The sequence below is a fragment of the Physeter macrocephalus genome, chromosome 12 (genome assembly GCF_002837175.3).
Source record: "Physeter macrocephalus isolate SW-GA chromosome 12, ASM283717v5, whole genome shotgun sequence".
NCBI lineage: Eukaryota > Metazoa > Chordata > Mammalia > Artiodactyla > Physeteridae > Physeter > Physeter macrocephalus.
The window spans coordinates 13,694,563-13,715,363 of NC_041225.1; the positions used below are offsets into that span (position 1 = coordinate 13,694,563).

Genomic DNA, 20,801 nt, shown 5'->3' on the forward strand with positions numbered 1-20,801 from the left:
CCAGAGTGGTTTTACCATTTTATATACTCATCAGCATCATATGAAGTTCCAGTTGCCCCCCATCCTGTCAACACTTGTTATTGTTAGCCTTCCTAATTTTAGCTGTCACGTAGTAGTATCTCATTGCGGTTTTAATTTCCATTTTCCTGAATGATGGTATTTGGCACCTTTTTATATCTTTAATGGCCAACTGAAAAGTCTCCTCTTGTGATGTCCAAATCCCTTGCTACCCATTTTCATATTGGTTTATTCATTTAAAAATTTTTGTTTGTGATATAATATACATAACATAAAATTTCCCATCTTAACCATTTTTAAATGTACAGTTCAGTAGTATTAGATATATTCACATTGTTGTGCAGCCAATCTCCAAAACTTTTTCATTTTCAAAACTGAAACTCTATACCCTTTCAACAGCTACACTTCATTTCCCCTTCCCCCACACCCTGGCAACCACTGTTCTACTTTGTTTCTTTTTTTAAAAAATTAATTAATTATTTATTTATTTTTGGCCGTGTTGGGTTTTCGTTGCTGCGTGCAGGCTTTCTCTGGTTGCGGCGAGCGGAGGCTACTCTTCAGTTGCGGTGCGCGGGCTTCTTGCTGAGGTGGCTTCTCTTGCTGTGGAGCACGGGCTCTAGGCACACAGGCTTCAGTAGCTGCGGCATGTGGGCTCACTAGTTGTGGCTCACGGGCTCTAGAGTGCAGGCTCAGTAGTTGTGGCGCACGGGCTTAGTTGCTCCACGGCATGTGGGATCTCCCCAGACCAGGGCTCGAACCCGTGTCCCCTGCATTGGCAGGCGGATTCTTAACCACTGCGCCACCAGGGAAATCCCTACTTTCTGTTTCTTTTAATATGACTATTCCATATTAGCTTACCATTATGATCCCAAGACCTTTGTCAGTTTTGTATGTTGTAGTTATCTTCTCCTACTCTGTGGCTTGCCTTTTAACTCTCTTAATGTTGTCTTTTGATGAACAGAATTATTAATATTTTTCTTTTATGGTTTGTACTACTTTGTCCTTCTGATGAAATATATCCTTATCCACCAGAAATGAAGATATTTGCTTATTTATCTTCTAGAAGTTTTTTAGCTTTTCCATTCACATTTGGATTTAAAGTTAACCTGGAACTGATTTTTCCGTGTTTTTTTCCCCAGTTGACACCTTACAGGTATCAAAAAGTTTATCCTTTCTCCACTATTCTGTAGTACCACTTTTGTTATAAATTAAGTGTCCATATACATATGCTTATTTCTGGGCTGTTATGTTCAATTGTCTGTTTTTTTGTACTTGCACAGTACCACACTTGTCTTAATTATTAAGATTATTTGTATTAAGTTTTGATATCCAGTTAGAGTAAATCCTCCAAACTGAGATTTCTTCTTCAAAAATGTGTTTTTCTGTTCTTGGCTTTTTGCATTTTATATAAATAGTGGAATTTGTTTTTGATTTTTTCCACACTAAATAACATGATAGGATATTGATCGGAGTTGCATTGAGTCTATCCATTGGTTTGGAGGAATTGAAATCTGTTATAACATTGAGTCTCTCAATCTGTGGGTATGGTGTATCCTTTCATTTATTTGGTATGTGACCTTGGACAACTGACATACTTCCTCTAAGTCAGTAGGTTTATTTTACACTTTTAAGACTGAGTTAAAACATTGGAACTCACCCTTTCAGAAAGTAAAGATTATTAGAAAGGTGTGCATTCTTTCCCTTTTGACAGGTTTTGTAGAACTTTCTTTTAATTGCTTAAAATTAAGAGTGGTTAAGGAAATATTATGAAAATTCTTATTTTATGATTTTTGAAAATTTATCTTTCAAAATAAGCCCCTACATTTATTTTATCTTTTTTCAATCTCATCTTTTGTCATCACACATTGCATGACCCTACTTGTTCTTCTTTCATACTGAGTAGATTTTCTCCCATTCTGCTGCTGCTTTTCTAGTGACTTTTTAAATCTTTGAATGCTTATGTGTACTCTGTAACAACATTTACATTTCTCATAGCATAGTTACACCCTTATGCTTAATCTCAAAATTTCTAACATTAATATGTAATGTTTATCTTTGGATTTTGGTTTTATCAGAATGGTAAAGCGGAAATGGCCTAGTCTATGCACATGTCAACATAGAAGTATTTCCATATTTAAATTTTGAAATCTCTTCTTCATTAAATATACATATGTATGATAAATGCTAAATTCTTACTTGATATCCTAATTATTAAAAAAGATAAGGAAAGAGATTTGGGGATGTGTGTATGTGTATAATAAAAGATACATGTATATAGAATAGTGACAGCAGTGGTTTTATGTGATGTTCTGAACCATATTTATTTCAAAATATTTGTAAGAAAAGCTAAAACTTTAGACAAATCTGCCTGTTTGCCATGCTGAATTCGAGCAACAGAAAAATAATTGGATGAAAATTTCAAAAGATTTTACTTTACTAAGAGTATGTGGCCTTTGTAAAATAAGTTTATCATATCGTTAAGAAAAAGAACTATTTGTTTTTCAAGGAATAGTTGTTTATCCATTCACTGTAAATTTTTAATGGTAGCTTTTGCCTGTTTTATTTAGTCTAGCATTCTAAGGAAATGCTTATGCTTTACAGAAAGGAAAAAAATGTTTGAGATACCCAGTAAAGAAACCTTGTATGTTTAGAAGTAAGGTTCATATTTCTATAAATTGGTATATATAAAACTGGAGAAGGTAGCATACTTTACACTTGAGTTTTTCAGTATCTGTAATCTCTAGAATTGCACTCATGGTCCTCACTACTATTCTCTTTTAGGTTAAAACTTTGCTTTCTAATTCAAGTTTTAAAATTTAATATTTGTGAAAAGTCACTCCTGCTTTAAATAGTAGATGGTGTTGAAGTGGCTTAAGGACTGACTGTAAAGTCATGTTTACAGCGTTGACGCATTTGTCTTGATCAAGGGTTAGCTCTATCAGTGTCACTTGCCCTCTACCCGAATTTCCTTTCTCAAGAATGCCGTGAAAGTTTGCACAGTATGATGAACAGCGTCTGTCCCTCCTGAATTTGTTTTGCAGGTACTCTTTGAGCACATCAAACTCTTCCATTGCCGCCCTCCTCTGTGCCCTTTACCCGCACTTCCCAGCTCACAGCACTGACAACCGGTGAGTCTAGTGATTTTCCTCACGTGGTCTTTCTTAAGTTCTCTAAGGGGGTAAGTTGATTGTGTTTTGGCTCCATGGATTTGTTTCCAAATTAGCTTTATTCTGTTCTTCAACTTAGTTATCTCCCTGGGTAAATCTTTTAAAAAGTTTTCTCTCACAAAATATTAAGCCGGAAGAGAACTTTGGGCATCTGATGACTGATCAGTCTTCTCCCACTCTCCAGGCAATAGAACTGCTCTAAACCCAGAAGTAGGCCAGACAGGGTTATCTTTAGGGAAAAACTCATCATGCAAAAGAGAGCAGCTAAGAGAAGATGAATATGTTTTGGCAAAATTGTTTAGTTCCAAGAGAGGAGTTTGTCTGATTTAGTGGCAATGTCTATATGAATTCTGTTTTTTCTCTCTTTTACATGAATGCTGAGAAGTTGTGTATAATTGACAGAGAAGGGACAGGAAAGCAAAATATGGCAAAGAATTAGACAATTTAGTAGTGGAAGTAAGCAGCAGAACCTCAAACATGTAGAGGTGGCCTGATGATACAAAGCTTTGCATATGGTCAAGTTTTCGATACGTTTAAAAAAAAGGGGATTCCTTGGCAGTCTAGTGCTTAGGACTTAGCGCTTTCACTGCTGGGGCTTGGGTTCAATCCCTGGTTGGGGAACTAAGATCCCGCAAGCTGCGCAGCATGGCAAAAAAAAAAAAAAAAAAAAAAAAAAAAATCTTTCCTTTATGGCTCGAGCATTATGGGGAGCTAGGATCCCAAAACTGCCGAATCTGCAGCCCCTCAGGGCCTCTTCGCCCTTGGAAAAAGCCTCTCGGCAGGTCCTGGCCATGGTCCTGGAAGATGTCGTGGCTGCCCACATGGTCCCCCTGGTGCCCCAAGAGGAGATCTCCAGCCCACGGCACCGCAGCAACCGTCAGGATTCTGTCCGCAGCCACGCAGGCGGGCCACGTGGTCCCCACAGGCCAGGGCTTCCGGCCCACCTCCCTTATGCCCAGAGCCCTTGAGCCGTGTCCGTCGGCCCTCTTCCACCCTGAGGCGGCGATCAAGGACAACACCGGGCCCAGAGGAGGGCCCTTCACAGAAGGTGGACCAGGCCCCCCAGCCCACGCGGGTGGTGATGCTAGAGGACATTGCCAGCTCCAGACCCCCAGCGGAGGGCTTTGCCAGTGAGACTCCCAGCTTCATCTTCCCAGCAAGAAGAACTGGGTTCACCAGCCAAAGCCTCTGCCCAGGAACCTGGAACCCCCATTCCATCCATCTTCCATGTCTGCAAACCCTCCGGAGAGCCCACCACCAGCCCCAGATCCTCTTCTGGAGCCCTCATCGACCCCACCGCCATCCGGCCTTTTACGCCCCCACCTCAGTCCCTGGGGCTTGGCCCCACCTTCCATTCCGTTCGCTCCAAGCAGGAGGGCTTTGCTGACATCTTCCTCAGCCCAGCAAAGCCCCCCGCCCTCATCACCCCCATGAAGTTGGAGTTGAAGATTGTCATGTCAGAGGCCGAGCAGTTCGGGGCTGCTGAGGGCACTGCATCTATCGGTCCCCGGCCGCCTATCTGCCAGTGGTGGGCTCGAGACCAGAATCCCCCAGCACCTCTCCCTAAGCCCTCTCTGGGCCAATGCCACTCCTGCCCTGGTCGGGACCCCCTGGCCCACCCCACCCAAGCCGGCCACGGCCTCGGCGGCACACTGTGGGTGGCGGAGAGATGGCCTGAGCCCCACCACCCCCTTGGCCCTGTCTCTGGAAAGAGGTCTTCCCTCTTGGAGGGGGTGGAGGTCTCCTCCACCCTCAGCGGCACACTGTGGGTGGCGGAGAGATGGCCTGAGCCCCACCACCCCCTTGGTCCTGTCTCTGGAAAGAGATCTTCCCTCTTGGAGGGGGTGGAGGTCTCCTCCCCTCATCACATCTTGCTCGTCTACTGTGTCCACTTTTTCCTTCTTTGAACCCGCAGAACCCAAGTTGAGCTCAAGAGGAAGGAGCCAAGGGCCTCAGAAGACCAGGTGCTTTCAGACCCCAAGACCAAGACCATGGGAAAGGCTTGCAGAAAGAACCACCAACACTTCGTTTCCCTATGAGTTTCAGGCCTAGCCAATCTCGGTTTGTGGAGGAAGGGAAGAAAATAGCTCCTTATATCCCAGTGACATCCAAGGTGCTCCGTGAGCTCAACTGAAGGCATCCCCAGGGATCTGCCCAGAGAAGGATCAAGAGAGGGAGCACTCATTGCAGCCATAAGCCATCGTTTAAAACTGCAGCCTAATGTAGAGACAATAATGACAGAAAGGTAGCTGCTTTATAAAAGTAGCCTGATCTGAAGTTCATAATTTAGTGATACGTGGTGCATGAGAATATTGTTGTGAAATTACTAAAACTCGGACAGGTGGTCTGTCATTTGTCAGTTGAGGGAAGGGTGTTTTGAGTTGTTGAAGTCAGCTATTGGTTAGGGTACAAGGGAGAGCTGCCCTCACATGTTGCTGGTCAGAGTATCAGCTATTTTAAACAAAGCAATTTGGTGATAAGCACAAGAACCTTTATATAACTGATATGTATCAGTATATGTATCAGTTTTTTCTGGCGTTGATTGATTTTGTTTCTGGTAGATTTATAGGAGTTGGGTAGATTTGGGTGGGAAGAGGGAGGGTATTGCTATAACTGAAATGAAAACAAGGTAAATTTGAAGTCTTGCTTTATCCTTTTATGGGATCTTAAAATGTAATCGCTTTATATGTGTTTGAATTCTAAAATATAAATTTTAAAGTTAAGAAAACCTTTTTTTGAAAACTCAGAATAGCACACACACAGCAAGAAAAATGTTACCCATTAATGTCACCCATTAATTTTTGGTGTACTGTGTTCTGGGTGTGTGTGTATGCATTTGTGTATAGGGATGTATATGTAGAAGAGCTTTGCTGTCTGAGGAAAACTGTCATCCTTTCTTTCCCCCTTTTCCCTACCAAACCTTAAGAAAAAAAAAGAAAGAAAGAAGTAGATCCCATAGAAGGTAAAAGGAGATGCCTGTGTTGAGCAGAAAAGGATTTGAAGCATTATAAGTGATCAATTTATTACTAAATATTTTCATGTTTAGATAATTTTTACTTCCCTATAAAACCTCTTAACTGTGAAGACTCCAAGAAAGAATTCTTGGGTCAAGGGTCACGTGTCTAACTTTTTAAAGAGAATTTCTCCATTACTTTTTTTTTTAACATCTTTTCTCCCATTACTTTTTAGTTGAACCTCACCATCTTCCTTTAGGATTGCTGTCCTGAGAAGGTATCACTTGGCTCTGACTTGGTTTAACTCGTAGACCACAGCAGATTGTAGAGCTCATGTGCCGTCACTTGTTTTTTTTTTTAACCACCTTTCTGTGTTTTCTCTGAGCAGGTATCACCTCCAGGCTCTCCGGCATCTGTATGTGCTGGCTGCAGAACCGAGACTTCTCGTGCCCGTGGATGTGGACACAAACACGCCCTGCTATGCCCTCTTAGAAGTGACCTATAAGGTAATTCTCTCCCCCTGTTGTTGATTTGTAATATTATTGCCACTCATCCATCTTTGCAAACCAAAATATTTTGAAAGTGTTGTCCTTTAAAAGATGACAATAGTGAGTTGAACTCTCATAAAAATTGAAGCTTCCAAAGTTCTTGTACATTCTGCCAGTCCGTTCAGGCTCATTTGTAGTCTATGGGTGTAATGTTTTAGAGACCATCAGCTGCTCTTTTATCTTTAGAGCTTGTAGTTTGAAAATGTCCTTGTTAACTTTACGCAGCTGATAGCGGTGTTCTAAAAAACGAATTCTATTAGAATGATTCTTAGATTTGTTAGCAGAGTGCTTTAAAGCCCAAGGTTGTATATGTGATGAGAGATCTTTGATTTAGATGTACAGATAGATTACAAGTCATGTATCCTTCCTTCAGAAAATTGTTAGGTACCTTCCGTATATCAAAACTGTGCTAGGCTCTGGGGTACAAAGTTGAGATGACATAGTCATTTTCCTTAAGGAACTTCTTTCACTGGGGAGTCAGGCACGGATGCACTAAGAATAGCGTGTGATAATTAGAGGTTTGTGTGGGATGCAGGGGGAGTGGAGACGTGCTCCCATCCAGCATCTCTGGGGATTGGAAGGCCGTCATAGTAGACATGGTGTCTGGGCTGAGATTTGCCAGCTAAGCTGGGCACGTTCCCAGGAGAGGAGACAACATGCAGAAACCCAGAGTCCTCTCAAGTGCAGAGCTTCAGTACTGCTGGCAGGTGAAGTGCAGGGCTCGGAGTGCTGGAAGGTGGTGCTAGCTCTGCAAAGGATTGTAGACAGTAGCCCTTCCAGACTTGAGTATCAGAGAGGATTTTGTGCCGTTTGACAATCTGTCTACAAACTGCAGGGAAGGGGAAGTGTAGAGTGATGTTCTTTTTGTACTTTTCCCTGACTATATAGTGAACTGTGACTCTTCTTTTACATTTGTAAAGGGCACTCAGTGGTATGAACAAACCAAAGAAGAATTGATGGCTCCTACCCTTCTTCCAGAACTCCACCTTTTAAAGCAGGTAAGTAGGATGTGAATAGGGAGATTTATCCAAGGAGTAAATTCAACCAGAACAGCATAGCATTTAAAGATAGCTAAATAAAAGCCTATGCTTTCTCAGTGTTTTATAAGAAATAGGAAAGCAGCGCAGGAGGAATAGTCCTGAGGAATAGAGAAGGTCTTTACTGGGCTCTTTACTGATGGCCGAGATGGCCTGAGAACATGATTCACTTACATGTTCATCTGGAGATGGGGCTTGTTAACCTCTCAGTATCTCTTTCTAGCCCATTTTATTTTTATTTCCTCTGAGAAGCGTGGGTTTCATTTTATCAAACTAGCACTTTCCCAGCATTGGATTGACTGTTTACATTTATCTTGGCAGATTAAAGTTAAAGGCCCACGATACTGGGAACTGCTCATAGATTTAAGCAAGGGAACCCAACACTTGAAGTAAGTATATAGAATTTCTCAGATGTGTCTGTGAAGGGAATAGAAATATATGGGAAGGTATAAATTATAGATTATTATGTAGAATGCTTCTTGTCACCCTTTAATGTCATCCAGGACAATATGTAGTGTTGAATAAAGTGGTCTGTATCTTTGAAACAGTTTGTATTAGAAAGTAAAATTTTAAATTTAGAAGTCAAATCCTATTTATATTAATTCATTGAGAATCTTGAAGTGACTTAAATTGGGAGAGTAATGGAATTGTCTTTTGGAGCAATAATGAAAGATTTAGTTTAAGAAAATGAGGCTGATTTATATATGTCTACAAAGGGAACTTTGTAACAGTTGGTGTTTGTCAGACCACATCTTCTGTTGCATCTCTTTACCATTCTCTTGTTATATTGCTCTCATAAAATTGAGGTTATGGTAGATTGCTTTTGGGTGGAAATAGTCATATGCAAGTAATTACTTTGAAGAACAGAGAGTGTTAATAATTTTACACTTCACTTAGTGTGTAAATTAAGTCTTTAAATTCCCAGAAAGTTTAACAAGCTTGTAACAGTTTTTAAAGTATAGTCCTCATTTTTGTTTCTCCCAGACTATCTATATAGTAGCTGTTTTCCGTATTGTTCTGTCTTAGATTTGCAGCATCCTTTTCTTTTTGCTATAAACCAATCAATAGATATTTAAGGGAATATGAAGACATGTTAGGTAAAATACCTCCTTTGAAGTCCACACTTGAGCTGATAGTCAGAATGACTTCTTATTTACCAGGTCCCGTGAATCTAGATGGCAGAGAAAAGCAGAACCTGATTATGACTTTCTTGTAGGGACTGATTGAGTTTAGACACAGTAAATAATCATATATCTTAGTGGAAAGTGGTGAAGACTTCCCCTCATGTGAAGTCTTGTTTAAGACTTCACTTGTTTACCAATACTATTATTGGGAAACACTACGTTCCCAGCCAACACCTTCCAGTAATACCTCATATTAAATTCATTCTTGTTTTCTTTCAGGTCAATTCTTTCCAAGGACGGGGTTTTATATGTTAAGCTCAGAGCAGGTCAGCTCTCATACAAGGAAGATCCAATGGGGTGGCAAAGTTTGTTGGCCCAGACTGTTGCCAACAGGAACTCTGAAGCTCGGGCTTTCAAGGTAGTAATTGGTAAAAACTGAAGGATATTCTCATCTGAAGAAAAAAATATTTATAACTTTGTGTGATGATGGATGTTACCTAGATTTATTGTGGTGATCATTTCTCAATATATACATATGTTGAATCATTATGTTGTACACCTGAAACTAATAAACTGTTATATGTCAATTATATCTCAATTTAAAAAACCCCCAAAGTTGAATGATGAAAGGGAATAGGTTCAAATCCCACTAGTCCACCCAAAGCATGTACTTCTGTGATGACATTTATGGTACCGTTTAGGTAGATCTGCTCTCTTTAATCATTGCAGATTATAAGGGATGAATGACCTTGGGCCTGTTGGCTGTTTTCTGTGACAACCATTATAAAATATGGGCCATCTGCCAGGACTCTAAGGATGATTTACATTTAGTGGCAGGGACAGTCAGAATATATCTTAACACTAAAAAAAATTTAGCTTAATAATTAATCCTCAAATCCATTAAGATTTACTTAAGACATGACCCAAATAAAAGATTTTTGCAAGGTAGCACTTATTAGTTCTTACGACTGAGCCTTTATAATAGCTTCCAGGAAATAAATAGGTATAGTTGACATCAGTGAATTTTGTTTGTCAGTATTCAATAGATTCTCTATGAAATACTTTTTTTTTAAAGATTATTTTGGTGTGGACCTTTTCTTTTTTCTAAGTCTTTATTGAATTTGTTACAATATTGTTTCTGTTTTATGTTTTGGTTTCTTGGCCAGGAGGCATGTGGGATCTTAGCTCCCTGACCAGGGATTGAACCCACACCCCCTGCATTGGAAGGCGAAGTCTTAGCCACTGTACTGCCAGGGAAGTCCCTATGAAATACTTTTGAAGGATTTTTGGGCGAAGTTTAACTTGAATTAGCACTGTTGCTTTGATTTATAAACTAGGGCCCATCTCGAGGATCCTAATCCAATTTATAAAGAAAATAGATAAGTTTAGACTTGAGTTTGAATGGGTCAAATTTATAAAAATTAAAAGACATCTCCATTTCCTGCCTGCTGGGAGTTCAGAAGTAAACTGTAACTCTCGGTGGAAAATGGTGATACCTTCATATTCTGTTTTCAATCTTGAAACTTGAGTGATAGTCCTCCTCACCCTTCCTTCCAATTTTTTTTATTGTGGTAAAGTACCCATAACATAAAATGTACTGGCTTAACCCTTTTCAGTGTGTAGTTCATTGGTACTAAGTACATTCATAATGTTGTGCTGCCACTACCACCATCCATCTCCATGACTCTTTTCATCTTGCAAAACTGCAGCTCTGTCCCCGTTAACACTAACGCCCCATTCCCCGTTTGCCCAGCCCCTGACAACCACCATTCTGCTTTCTCTCTCTATGACTTTGATGACTCTAATGACCTTATGACAGCATTTGTCTTTTTGTGAATGGCTTATTAGAGTGATAATCTTTTTTCCTTACCTTTTCAGTAACAATTCTAGTTTCTAGTTTGCCTTTCAGTTTGTTAAGGAAGGAGGGGGAAAGCCTTTTTTGGGTGAGTTGTGTAAGAAGCACCTGTTTTGATAAATCACTAGCTCACGGTAGCTTGTGCAAAAAGTTTCTTAAAACTTCTCAGCAGAACAGGTTGACGAAGCTCTAGCAAGTTTTACCTTGGGTTTTGTGGGAACACTGTGTGAAAAAAATAAGGTAGGTTACAGGTGCATGCATTACAGTTTGAGTAGTAATGAAAAAAATCTTTATTATCTCACTTATGCTTGTTTGTTTGTTTATTTTTTAGCCTGAAACGATTTCAGCATTCACTTCTGATCCAGCACTTCTGTCATTTGCTGAATATTTCTGCAAACCAACTGTGAACATGGGTCAGGTATGTATTATGTGGTTTGCTAGACTTTGTTGTTTCTATCCGTGGACCACCGAAAAAACCCTAAAATATCCATATGTAGCTTTGATATTGATAACGTGCCTCAGGCACATTGGATGATTTTTGTTTGGCAAGTATAGATTTTTCATAGTCTAAAACTATTAAATTCAGTAACTTCCTACCTTGATAGAAGAAAACAACTTAAAATTCCTAAGACATTAGTTTTGATAGGTGATACTTTATGTCCATTCTTGTACTAATTCATGTTTTCAATGTTTACTACCCTTCTCTTGTTTTTACATAATTTTATAAATTTTGTTTTCTATTTGTTTTGTAACCCTTCTTTTTGTTGGTCATAAAACCGTTCTCTTAAGGGTTCAAAGGGTACTTGCTGGTAGATCTTTGATTTAATCCATCATTTCAGATGGCAAGGACTGGATGTAGGAATTAGATGATCCAGGATTGATGGCCTATTGCCTGCAAGTGTGTATAGCCTTGGGAAAATTTTTCAACCTCTTTGAGATGTAGTTTCCTTATTTCTAGAAGTGGGATTATAATAGAACCTACCTTACATTGTTGCTTTGAAAGTTAAGTGATATAACCTTCCTGCCACTTACTTACTGAATTTTCACTGTATATTGGGCACTCTGCTCAGTACTTTTTGTAATTTTTTCCTTTAATTCTGAGCCAGAGGGTAGGTACTTTATTGTTGTGGGTTTACAGATGGGGATACTGCCACTGAGAGATGTCACATGCCCAAGATCACACAGCCAGTGAGGGCTGGGGCCTGCACTCAAGACCACAGGTCTCTGGTGAAAGCCCATGGCTGCCCTTAACCCCAGCTGGGCTTGCTGTGCAGGCTTCCCCTAACCTGTTCTGCTCAGTGTTTCTACTGCATCTTGGTGGATCCTGGGTGCCCTTTCTGGATCCTGTTCTTGTCACCCCAACCCAAGACATAGCTCTGTGATGTCCTGTCTGCTCATTTTACCCAGCTTGGTTCACTCCTCTCATCCACAGCACTTATAGCCTTAATTTTGGTTATATTTTATGGGTGTTTAATATTGCATGCACTTTGATTTTATAAAGACCTAGCTGTTTTGCCCTTTTATATCATTCACTGCAGAACTTAAGAATGGGCCATAGTAATTGCTATACAGTTGTTTTTTGAATTGATTTTGGAATATACATGGATGTGCTACAAAAAGATTCTGACTTTCCACAGAAACAGGAAATTCTGGATCTCTTTTCTTCAGTACTCTATGAATGTGTGACCCAGGAGACCCCAGAGATGTTACCTGCATACGTAGCAATGGATCAGGTATGGTTCAAAAAACCTATTCCAATTCTGATGAGATTTATCCAGTACTTCACATAACATACGAACAGTGAGGTAAGATTCTCTCTATGTCCATCTCTTTAGTTTCTCATTTGCTTTTAGAACTTAAAAAAAGGAATCCCTATCAAAGTTGAAAGCTCTGTATAGCTTAGAGTTTATGATGACAAGTGGGGTTACTCCAGGGGTTCCCACTCGTCTCTTCTGGCCTCTTCCTCTGACAAGTAGAGGAAGAGCACGTTCCGTTGCTTTCTCCCCTAGCATCCTCATGTCTCTTGCCTTCCTCCCGATAAAGCCTCTTCGTGGAAAGGATTATGCAAGTGAGCAGTAAGTGAACAAACGGTGCCCTGATGATAGCAGTAGTGTGCAGTTACACCTGCGTAATTAAGCTCACAGAGGTTACAGCATCAGCATGTGGGGATTTAGGGAGCTGGAGTTCATTTTTAAATTTCTTTCATGTTATTGTTGTTTTAAAAGAGCCTAAAAGAGGTAATGCAGAAGATAATGCTCAACAGCTTTCCTAAAGGATCGGACTAATTTATTCACTTTAGGTTATTAGTAATAAATATGGCTTTTTTAATAGTGTCATATCTTTCAGACTCAAATTTGCAGTTAAAAGCCAGTAGTTTTCTAACCTGGCTAAAATTTATCTGGGAAATCTTAACAATTCAGATCCTCAAGTCCCATTCCATAGCTACTGAATCAGAATTTCTGAGATGAAGTCCAGGATCTGTAGTTTTAAACAGCCCTTCGAGTGACTATGATATAATGAATTCACAGATGGGAATTTGGGACTCAGTGTCTAAAGTCAAAGGAAGTAATCTCTAATGGAAAAATAATCTCTACTGAAAAACTGAGTGGGAAAACACAGGAGATAATTCCCAGAAACCTGTGTTAAGTAACCATCTTAATTAAAAGGCCAGTTCCAGTGTAACCGAGTAGGCCTAGAATGCCGTTATTGTCAGGTATCCACCTTTTTGGTTGGTAAGTATGCATATATGATGTCCACACTGGTACTGCTTCTCACAGTGTCTCTCTATACAACAGCCAAGTAATGAGTTGTATTTTTTAGTTGCTGGCTGAGAGTGTGTTCTTTTTTTATGCTCTGAACCTTCACCCCTAGCAGCTGTGGGTGTGTATCTAGAGAAGAACATCCCTTCTGGTCGCAGCCTTGGTGACTTTGCAGATGGGTCCCAAGAACAGCATTATCAATAATAACTTCTTTTGCCTTCTGACCGCTGGAATCCCTGGCCTGATCCTGGCCATGTCATTGTACCCAACCTGGGTTTCCCAGAGGTGACTGGCCGTAGACCTATTGGTCTTCATTTTTCAGAGCCATTGAGCCAAGAATGAGCTCATTTGCCTTTGCCGTTTTTTTCACCTGAAAGCTGTTCATGTTCATTTTGAAGAGAGTGGGCCACGTATGTAAACCCAGTAGGGGGCTCCTCTGTGGGACAGACTGCAGCAAAACACAGAATGGGTTCCCTTCTGCCCTTTATTGATCTTACGAGGCACGTTTAAAAAATGCTCTAGTATACAACTCTTAGGGAGTGACAGTTAGCATCTTTACTGTTTCATTAAGTGGATTGCTGTTTCTCTTTTCTCTGCAAGGCTGTAAGAAGACTGGGGAGAAGAGAAATGTCCGAGACATCTGAACTTTGGCAGATAAAGTTGGTGTTAGAGTTTTTCAGCTCCAGAAGCCATCAGGAGCGGCTGCAGAACCACCCTAAGCGAGGGCTCTTTATGAACTCGGAATTCCTCCCTGTTGTCAAGTGCACTATTGATAATACTCTGGACCAGTGGCTACAAGGTAATAACAGCATTGTGCCCTTTGTGCTTTTACGCTACACTGGGACTCAGGTGTTTCTGTTTTCACCTTTTTTTTCATTGGAAAGCAAGGTAAGTCTGAGTACAATCCCGAATGGCTATAGATGTAATGTTTCCAGTTAGGTGAATTACATTGATTGTCTACTTTAACTTCTTTCACAAATATATTTAACTCTGCTTTATAAGCCACAGGGAGAATATATATATAGCATTTTAAATACCACTTGACACTTAGGAACTTGTTTTATTTTTTCTAACATCAGATCATGTTTCTTTCCAGTGCCTCTCTCTTCTGTTTCTTAGGGGTGTGGCCTGTCACCTACCTGAGGCCCTTTTTTCTGCCTTTACCCTGTGTACACTGAAAACTTGATGTGGACTTAGAGTGAATGCTTCTTTTACCAGTTCTGTGAGTCAGTCAGTGAGGACCTGGGGCATATGTAACTGGCTTTCTGTCAGTGGAAGCACTGCCTTGTGATTGCAGGGAGATTGTGAAGTTACTCCTGACAGTGTAGAAGTAATCATGGGAGGCAAGTGATGGGGCCTTTTGATATATGGAAAGCTGTTTGATGTGTGACATATGCCTGAAATTGATTTTTAATAGTTAACCCCTTGATCTTTTTTATTCTTTTCAGTTCTGATGCTTCCAGTATGTATCTGACAGCAACTTGCTTTGAGTAAATACTAACTCTAGTGATATCAGTAGGAACAGTTCCTAATTCTGTACAGTTGTTAGTAACTGGTAGAACCCAGGAATTCGAATATAATTATGTTTAAAGCTATCTGCGTGTTCCACTACAGCTGGCTGAGGCTCAGCTGCCTGCCCTGCCCCAGCCCCCGGGTGACTGATTCTCCCAGGTCCCAGCTGCTCTCGCTTTTTCTGTATTTTAGTTAGACAAGAGATGGGAGTGAGGGGAAGGTGGAGGAAGGGGGAAGAACGTTAGTTTGAGCCTGTCTTCACCCGGCTTTAGAGCCGGGGTGGGCTCTGCTCAGGCACTGGAGGTGCAGGGGAGGAGGAAGAGGGAGACCCACTAGAAGTGGGGGAGCCTGCCAGGGCCCCTCCCCAGAGGAGGGAGGTGAGGGTGGAGGCGGGTGGGGCAGTGGTTTTTGGCAAACATGAGGGGGACCCTTGCCTCCCTATTTCCCATCTGCACCCTTCTCTCCCCACAAATGAATACGCTATTTGTTTCTTTAAAAAAAAAATTCCGAAAAAATTTAACCGTAAACCAGAGTGTGAGTGATATACATGGAAAAGAGTAATTTCACACTCCCAGTGTTTATGTTTAACACCTGCGTGTGCTGTTATTTCTTCTTGGGGTTTGAAAGCTCGTGCAGTTTCACAATTTCTAAAAATATGATAATCATTTTGTTCTCATGTTTCGGAAAAAAATACATTTTATTTTATAGGTGTTGATGTTCTTTTTTAAATTCAATTTAGTGTTTGATCACCCATAGCAGACCCTTGCTGTTGATAAGAAATAAGTCCTTAAACTTTGTAGATTCTCTGATTTGCATGTTTCCTATAATGTGATGAAGCTTTGGCAGTGCCTAGAGCGTTCTCTAAAACAGTGCCCTGAATTGCTTTCCCCTCACTGCTCTTTAGGGCATTTGGTGGGTTACAGCATTGTAAGTAACCTTCACCAGCTTTGACTTGTCACTCTGATTGCCAAAGATGTGTATTTATTTTTTTATTTAAAAAGAACTATCACTTTAAAAAAACCCTTAAGTATGTGGTCTCCCCTCACAGATACTATTAGCTTTGGGGCGGAGAACAATAAATTAAATGACGATGCAGAGGCCGTGTGGCAGCACTGGAAAATGTCATTCATATTTGTGTCTCAGTGAAATCACAGATGCATATGTGGACTTTTAAGGTGGCTCACTGGTAACCCAAACTATAGCCACGAAGTCTGAAAATGGAGCAGATTGATCATATTGTGTACATGTTTTGTGATTTATCTCCTCAATTGGATTTTAATCTTGAGCAAAGAAAATGGGTTTAAAGTTGAAGAACTTAAAAAGTTTTTATTTACTTTTATATTTTATTATGGAAAATGTAAAGCATAATGCAAAGTAAACATAATAGTATAATAAATCCCATTACGCAGCTTCAGCAGTATCAACATTCCGCCATTCTTATATCATCTGTACATTCACCCATTGACATGCTCAGTTATTTTCCAAATTCTGCCATTTTACATTCCTGCCAGCAGTGGGATGCAGTGCAGATTTTGGCATGGTAGTCTGTAGTTTTAGACAGTCTACTGAATATGTAGTGGTGTCTCATTGTAGTTTTAATTTGCATTTCCGTGATGACTCATCATGTTAATTATTTTTTCATGTGTTCGTTATTCATATACCCTTTGCAAAGTGTCTGTTCAAACCTTTACCTATTTTTAAAATTGGCTGTCTTGAGTATTGAGTTGTAGGAGTTTTTAACATATTCTGGCTGCAAGCTCTGTCAGATATGTTTTGCAGATATGTTCTCCTACTTTTTATGCCTGGTATGAGGTAGGAGTTTTCTTTTTTCTTAACTTTAAATATGGATATCTAGTTGTTCCAGGACCATTTGTGCAAAAGACTTTTCCTTCTCATTGAATTGCTCTGGAGCCTTTGTTGAAAATCAGTGGACTGTATAAGTGTGCGTCTGTTTCTGGACTCAATTCTGTACGATTGATCTGTATGTCTGTCTTTATGCCAGTACTACACTTTCCTAACTACTGTAGGTTTAGAGTAAATTTTGAAATTTTGTAGTGTAAGTCTTCCTGCTAAAGTGGGAAATTTATAGTGCTAAATGCTTACAGTAGGAAAGTCTCAAATCACTAATCTAAGTTCTTCGAGAAATTAGAAAAAGAAAAGCAAAATAAACCCAAAGCAAGGATATAAGAGCTGAAATCAATGAAATTGGAAGCGGAAAAAGTGTAGAGAAAATCAGTGAAACAAAAAGCCAGTAGGCATGAGAAAGTCATTGACGAGGAGCTGTGAGCGACCGCGTTCTCTCCTTCCTCTCTTGAGAAGCTGCCACAGCAGGGTCTCTTCTTGCCTCCTTTATCACCCCTCCTGCTGCCACCCCCAGATGTTCCCACTCCCACCAGACTAACATCCTCATGTCAGGTTCAGTGGACTCCTGATAGTGTTCCTGTCGCTCTGTCTCATTCTTATGGAAACAGACCTCCCTTGACCTTTGTGACGGCACACTTTCCCACTTTCCCAATTCTTTTTGTTTTTTAAAAAACCCTCCGACCATTCTTTCTTAGTTTCATCACTATTTCACTGTCATTCCTTCGTTACCTTTCTGGGAGTCACCCTTGCCCCTTCCTCTCCCTCCCTCTCCTCTTTTCTGCGGTAGCCAATCCATTACCACATCCTTTCAGTCCTAACTCTTAAATATCTCCTAACTCTGTCCACATTTTGCTGCTTCTATCCTAGAACACAGCGTGATTATTTCTTGCCTGGACGACAGTTGTAGCCTCCTGCAAGTCCTCCTGCTTTTCATTCTCATCTCCCTCTCACTGTCTCTAGTCAACTGACTATGGTCTTTCAAAGAGTAAACAGATCCAACACTGCTGCCTAAAACCTTGCAAAGGCTGCTGATTCAGTTGTGAAAAAAATCTGTACCATGTGGCCAGCAGGCCCTGCATGACCAGCAAGGCCTCTGTCTCCCTCTACAGCCTCTTTCTATACAACCTGCTCCTCACAAACTCCACTCAGGCACCCTGGTCCCTTCCAGTTCCCCGAAAGCATGGAGTTCTTTTCTCACCACGGGACTGTTGAATGTGCTGCTTCCCCTCCCGGGAACCTTTTTCCTCTCATTCTTTGCCTGCCCAACTCATACTCATTCTTGCAGCCTCCATTTAAATGCCCCTTCCACACAGGCCTTCCAAGACCACATTGCCTCAGGCAGCTTTCCTGCCATCTTTCTTTCTTTCTTTCTTTCTTTCTCTCTCTCAACCTTTTTCTCTGTATCAAAATGCCTTTGTCTGCAAGTAACAGAAGGCCTGACTCAGCCTGGCTCTAACAGTAGGACACCTATAAACTTATATAATTGGAAGTCCACAGTTACGGCAGGCTGTCGCTCCAGTGGCTCCAGCTCCATTTCTCTGAGGTTCCATCAGTGACACTCTGTGCCATGGCTTTATCCTCAGAGTACTTCTTTCTGATGGCAATGAACTGACTGTAACAGATCCTTGCCTCCAACTCAGAGGAAGAATAGAGTTGCTTCCAGGAGCTTTGCCATAAGAATGAAGAATTTGTTTCCCAGAAGCCTCTAGCAGACATGTTCTCGAGCATCTCCTTGTGTCTCTGGCTTGCACTGGAACCCGTGCACATTCCTCGATCAGTCCCCGGGGCAGCGTGTCTCTCTGAGTGGCTTAGGTCTGCCTGTCTTTGAACCAGTCGCTGTGTCAGGGAGGAGGACTTGTCCTCATTGTCCCGGACCAGTGGTTCTCACAGTGCGTCTCTGGGGCAGCAACAGTGGGATCACTTGGGAACCTGTTAGAAAGGCAGTCTTTCTGGCCCATCCAAGAAATTGTGGGGACCCACCCGTCTGTGTTCTAATCAGTCCGCTAGGTGATTCTGATGCCTGTTAAAGTTTGAGAACCTCTGGCCAAGACAAATCAGGATCCAGTCCTGGAGCTGCAGTCAGTCCCCTCAGATGTGACAGTGGAGGGAAGGGTGGTAGAATGGGTGTTTGGGGAGACGACCATGGTGACCACTGCACCCTCATGGCACTCATCATAATTTAGGATCAGCATTTGTTTGCATCGTTAGGTATGTAGTATCTCCGTCCCCTGCGGCACTCTAAACTCCGCAGTGACGGGCTCTCTGTCTGGTTTACCACAGTAGCCTTAATGCCCAGCACAGGACCTGTGTGGTATATGATAAGTGCTCAATGAGCTCTTGATGAGAAAATAATAAAAAGAAGGCATTCCTTGTGCCTCTCAGTTCTGTTATCGATTGGTTCTGTTCCACGTGTGCTTCTCTCACAGCTGGGGGTGATGGGTGTGTGCACGCCTACCTCAGCGGGCAGCCCTGCGAGGAGTCGCAGCTGAGCATGCTGGCCTGTTTCCTCGTCTACCACTCGGTGCCAGCCCCGCGGCTCCTGCCGTCTATAGGATTAGAAGGTAATTGCATGTCTACATCCTCTTTTCAGTACCTGTATTACCCGCTGATGGGTTTAGTTTCTTGTTAGGAGGTGTTTCTAAACTGAGTTATTTTCTCCAGTTAGGTTTTTGGCTTCATTCATGTTTGGGCGTTATTGTTGAGAATTTTTTCTGGAAGAAAAAAAAGACCCAAACTATCTGAATTTTACACATGCATAAACCTTTATTTACATTCAGAAGAGGATGGATTCTTCACAGGGCCCCAGATACCAGTATATACTAATAAACTAAATGTTCGTATTCTTTTTCTCTGTTAATTGATTTTTTTTTTTTTTTTTTTTTTTTTTTTTTGCGGTATGCGGGCCTTTCACTGTTGTGGCCCCTCCCGCTGTGGAGCACAGGCTCCGGACCGCAGGCCCAGTGGCCATGGCTCACGGGCCCAGCTGCTCCGCCGCACGTGGGATCCTCCCGGACTGGGGCATGAACCCGCATCTCCTGCATCGGCAGGGGGACTCTCAACCACTGCGCCACCAGGGAAGCTCCAATTGATTTTTTTTTTTTTTTTTTTTTTTTTTTTTTTTTTTTTGTGGTATGCGGGCCTCCCTCTGCTGTGGCCTCGGAGCACAGGCTCCGGACGCGCAGGCCCAGCGGCCATGGCTCACGGGCCCAGCCGCTCCGCACGTGGGATCCTCCCAGACCGGGGCGCGAACCCGGCTCCCCTGCATCGGCAGGCGGACGCGCAACCACTGCGCCACAAGGGAAGCCCCGCTCCAATTGATTTTTATTACAGTTATTTTTTTCTGTATTTTTTGGGTTTTCAGTTTGGTTTTTTAAAAAACACATAATATTAATTTCTTATAAAGCTTTGAAATGAACAGGTGCCTAATTTTGTATGTATTGACATTTGAATGTTTTCATAATAGAGAGTTTAAAATCTTAGCATCTAACTGTATTTTTCAGAATATGGAATCAGATACAAAATTTGTCCATTTAATCATTTAAACTTAAAATTTAATGATATTACTGATTTATAGCTGCTTTGAAAACCTCAGATAAAAATGCACTGTTTAGAGACTTCTGTTGCAGTTATGGCCACAGTGGAATTGCTCGCATTAGACTGACTCTCCTACAAAAGCAAATATAAAAGTGGACAAACTACATAAAGTTTAAAGGAATTGGTGGCAACCATAGTGACCAGACTTGATTGAGAGACAAGAATTCCTGAGAGAAGGGACTCATTTGAGGAGGTGCATATTTACTCTGGCTTTCTCCTAGAGGCATTTGTCAATTCATTACAAGAAGTAGAGTCCCAGCAAAAAGCAGCAGTGCTACTGGGCAGAGGAGCCAGAGTTGGATTAATGATTGCCCAGGACTAGAACTCGAGGAGCAAAATCCCAGATAGGAGGGGACAAGAGGAATAATAA

At 41.3% G+C, this 20,801-nt stretch overlaps 1 protein-coding gene across 11 annotated transcripts in view; it reads left to right on the plus strand.

Moving 5' to 3' along the window:
- ANAPC1 (anaphase promoting complex subunit 1) overlaps positions 1-20,801 on the plus strand; it is a 119,334-nt gene that overhangs the window by 80,894 nt on the left and 17,639 nt on the right. For 10 of the 11 annotated variants that reach the window (XR_003682234.2, XR_003682233.2, XR_003682237.2 and 7 more), the window contains exons 39-47: positions 3,060-3,146; positions 6,528-6,645; positions 7,608-7,685; positions 8,046-8,113; positions 9,128-9,266; positions 11,035-11,121; positions 12,341-12,436; positions 14,063-14,261; positions 19,264-19,398. Coding sequence is in view for 5 of the 11 variants with exons in the window: in XM_028496614.2 (XP_028352415.1) it covers positions 3,060-3,146; positions 6,528-6,645; positions 7,608-7,685; positions 8,046-8,113; positions 9,128-9,266; positions 11,035-11,121; positions 12,341-12,436; positions 14,063-14,261; positions 19,264-19,398 (1,007 nt within the window). In the remaining 6 variants the exon portion in view is untranslated. Of the gene's footprint in view, positions 1-3,059; positions 3,147-6,527; positions 6,646-7,607; positions 7,686-8,045; positions 8,114-9,127; positions 9,267-11,034; positions 11,122-12,340; positions 12,509-14,062; positions 14,262-19,263; positions 19,399-20,801 lie in introns of those variants that run through there. The other variant, XM_024129847.3, reaches the window with a different exon arrangement.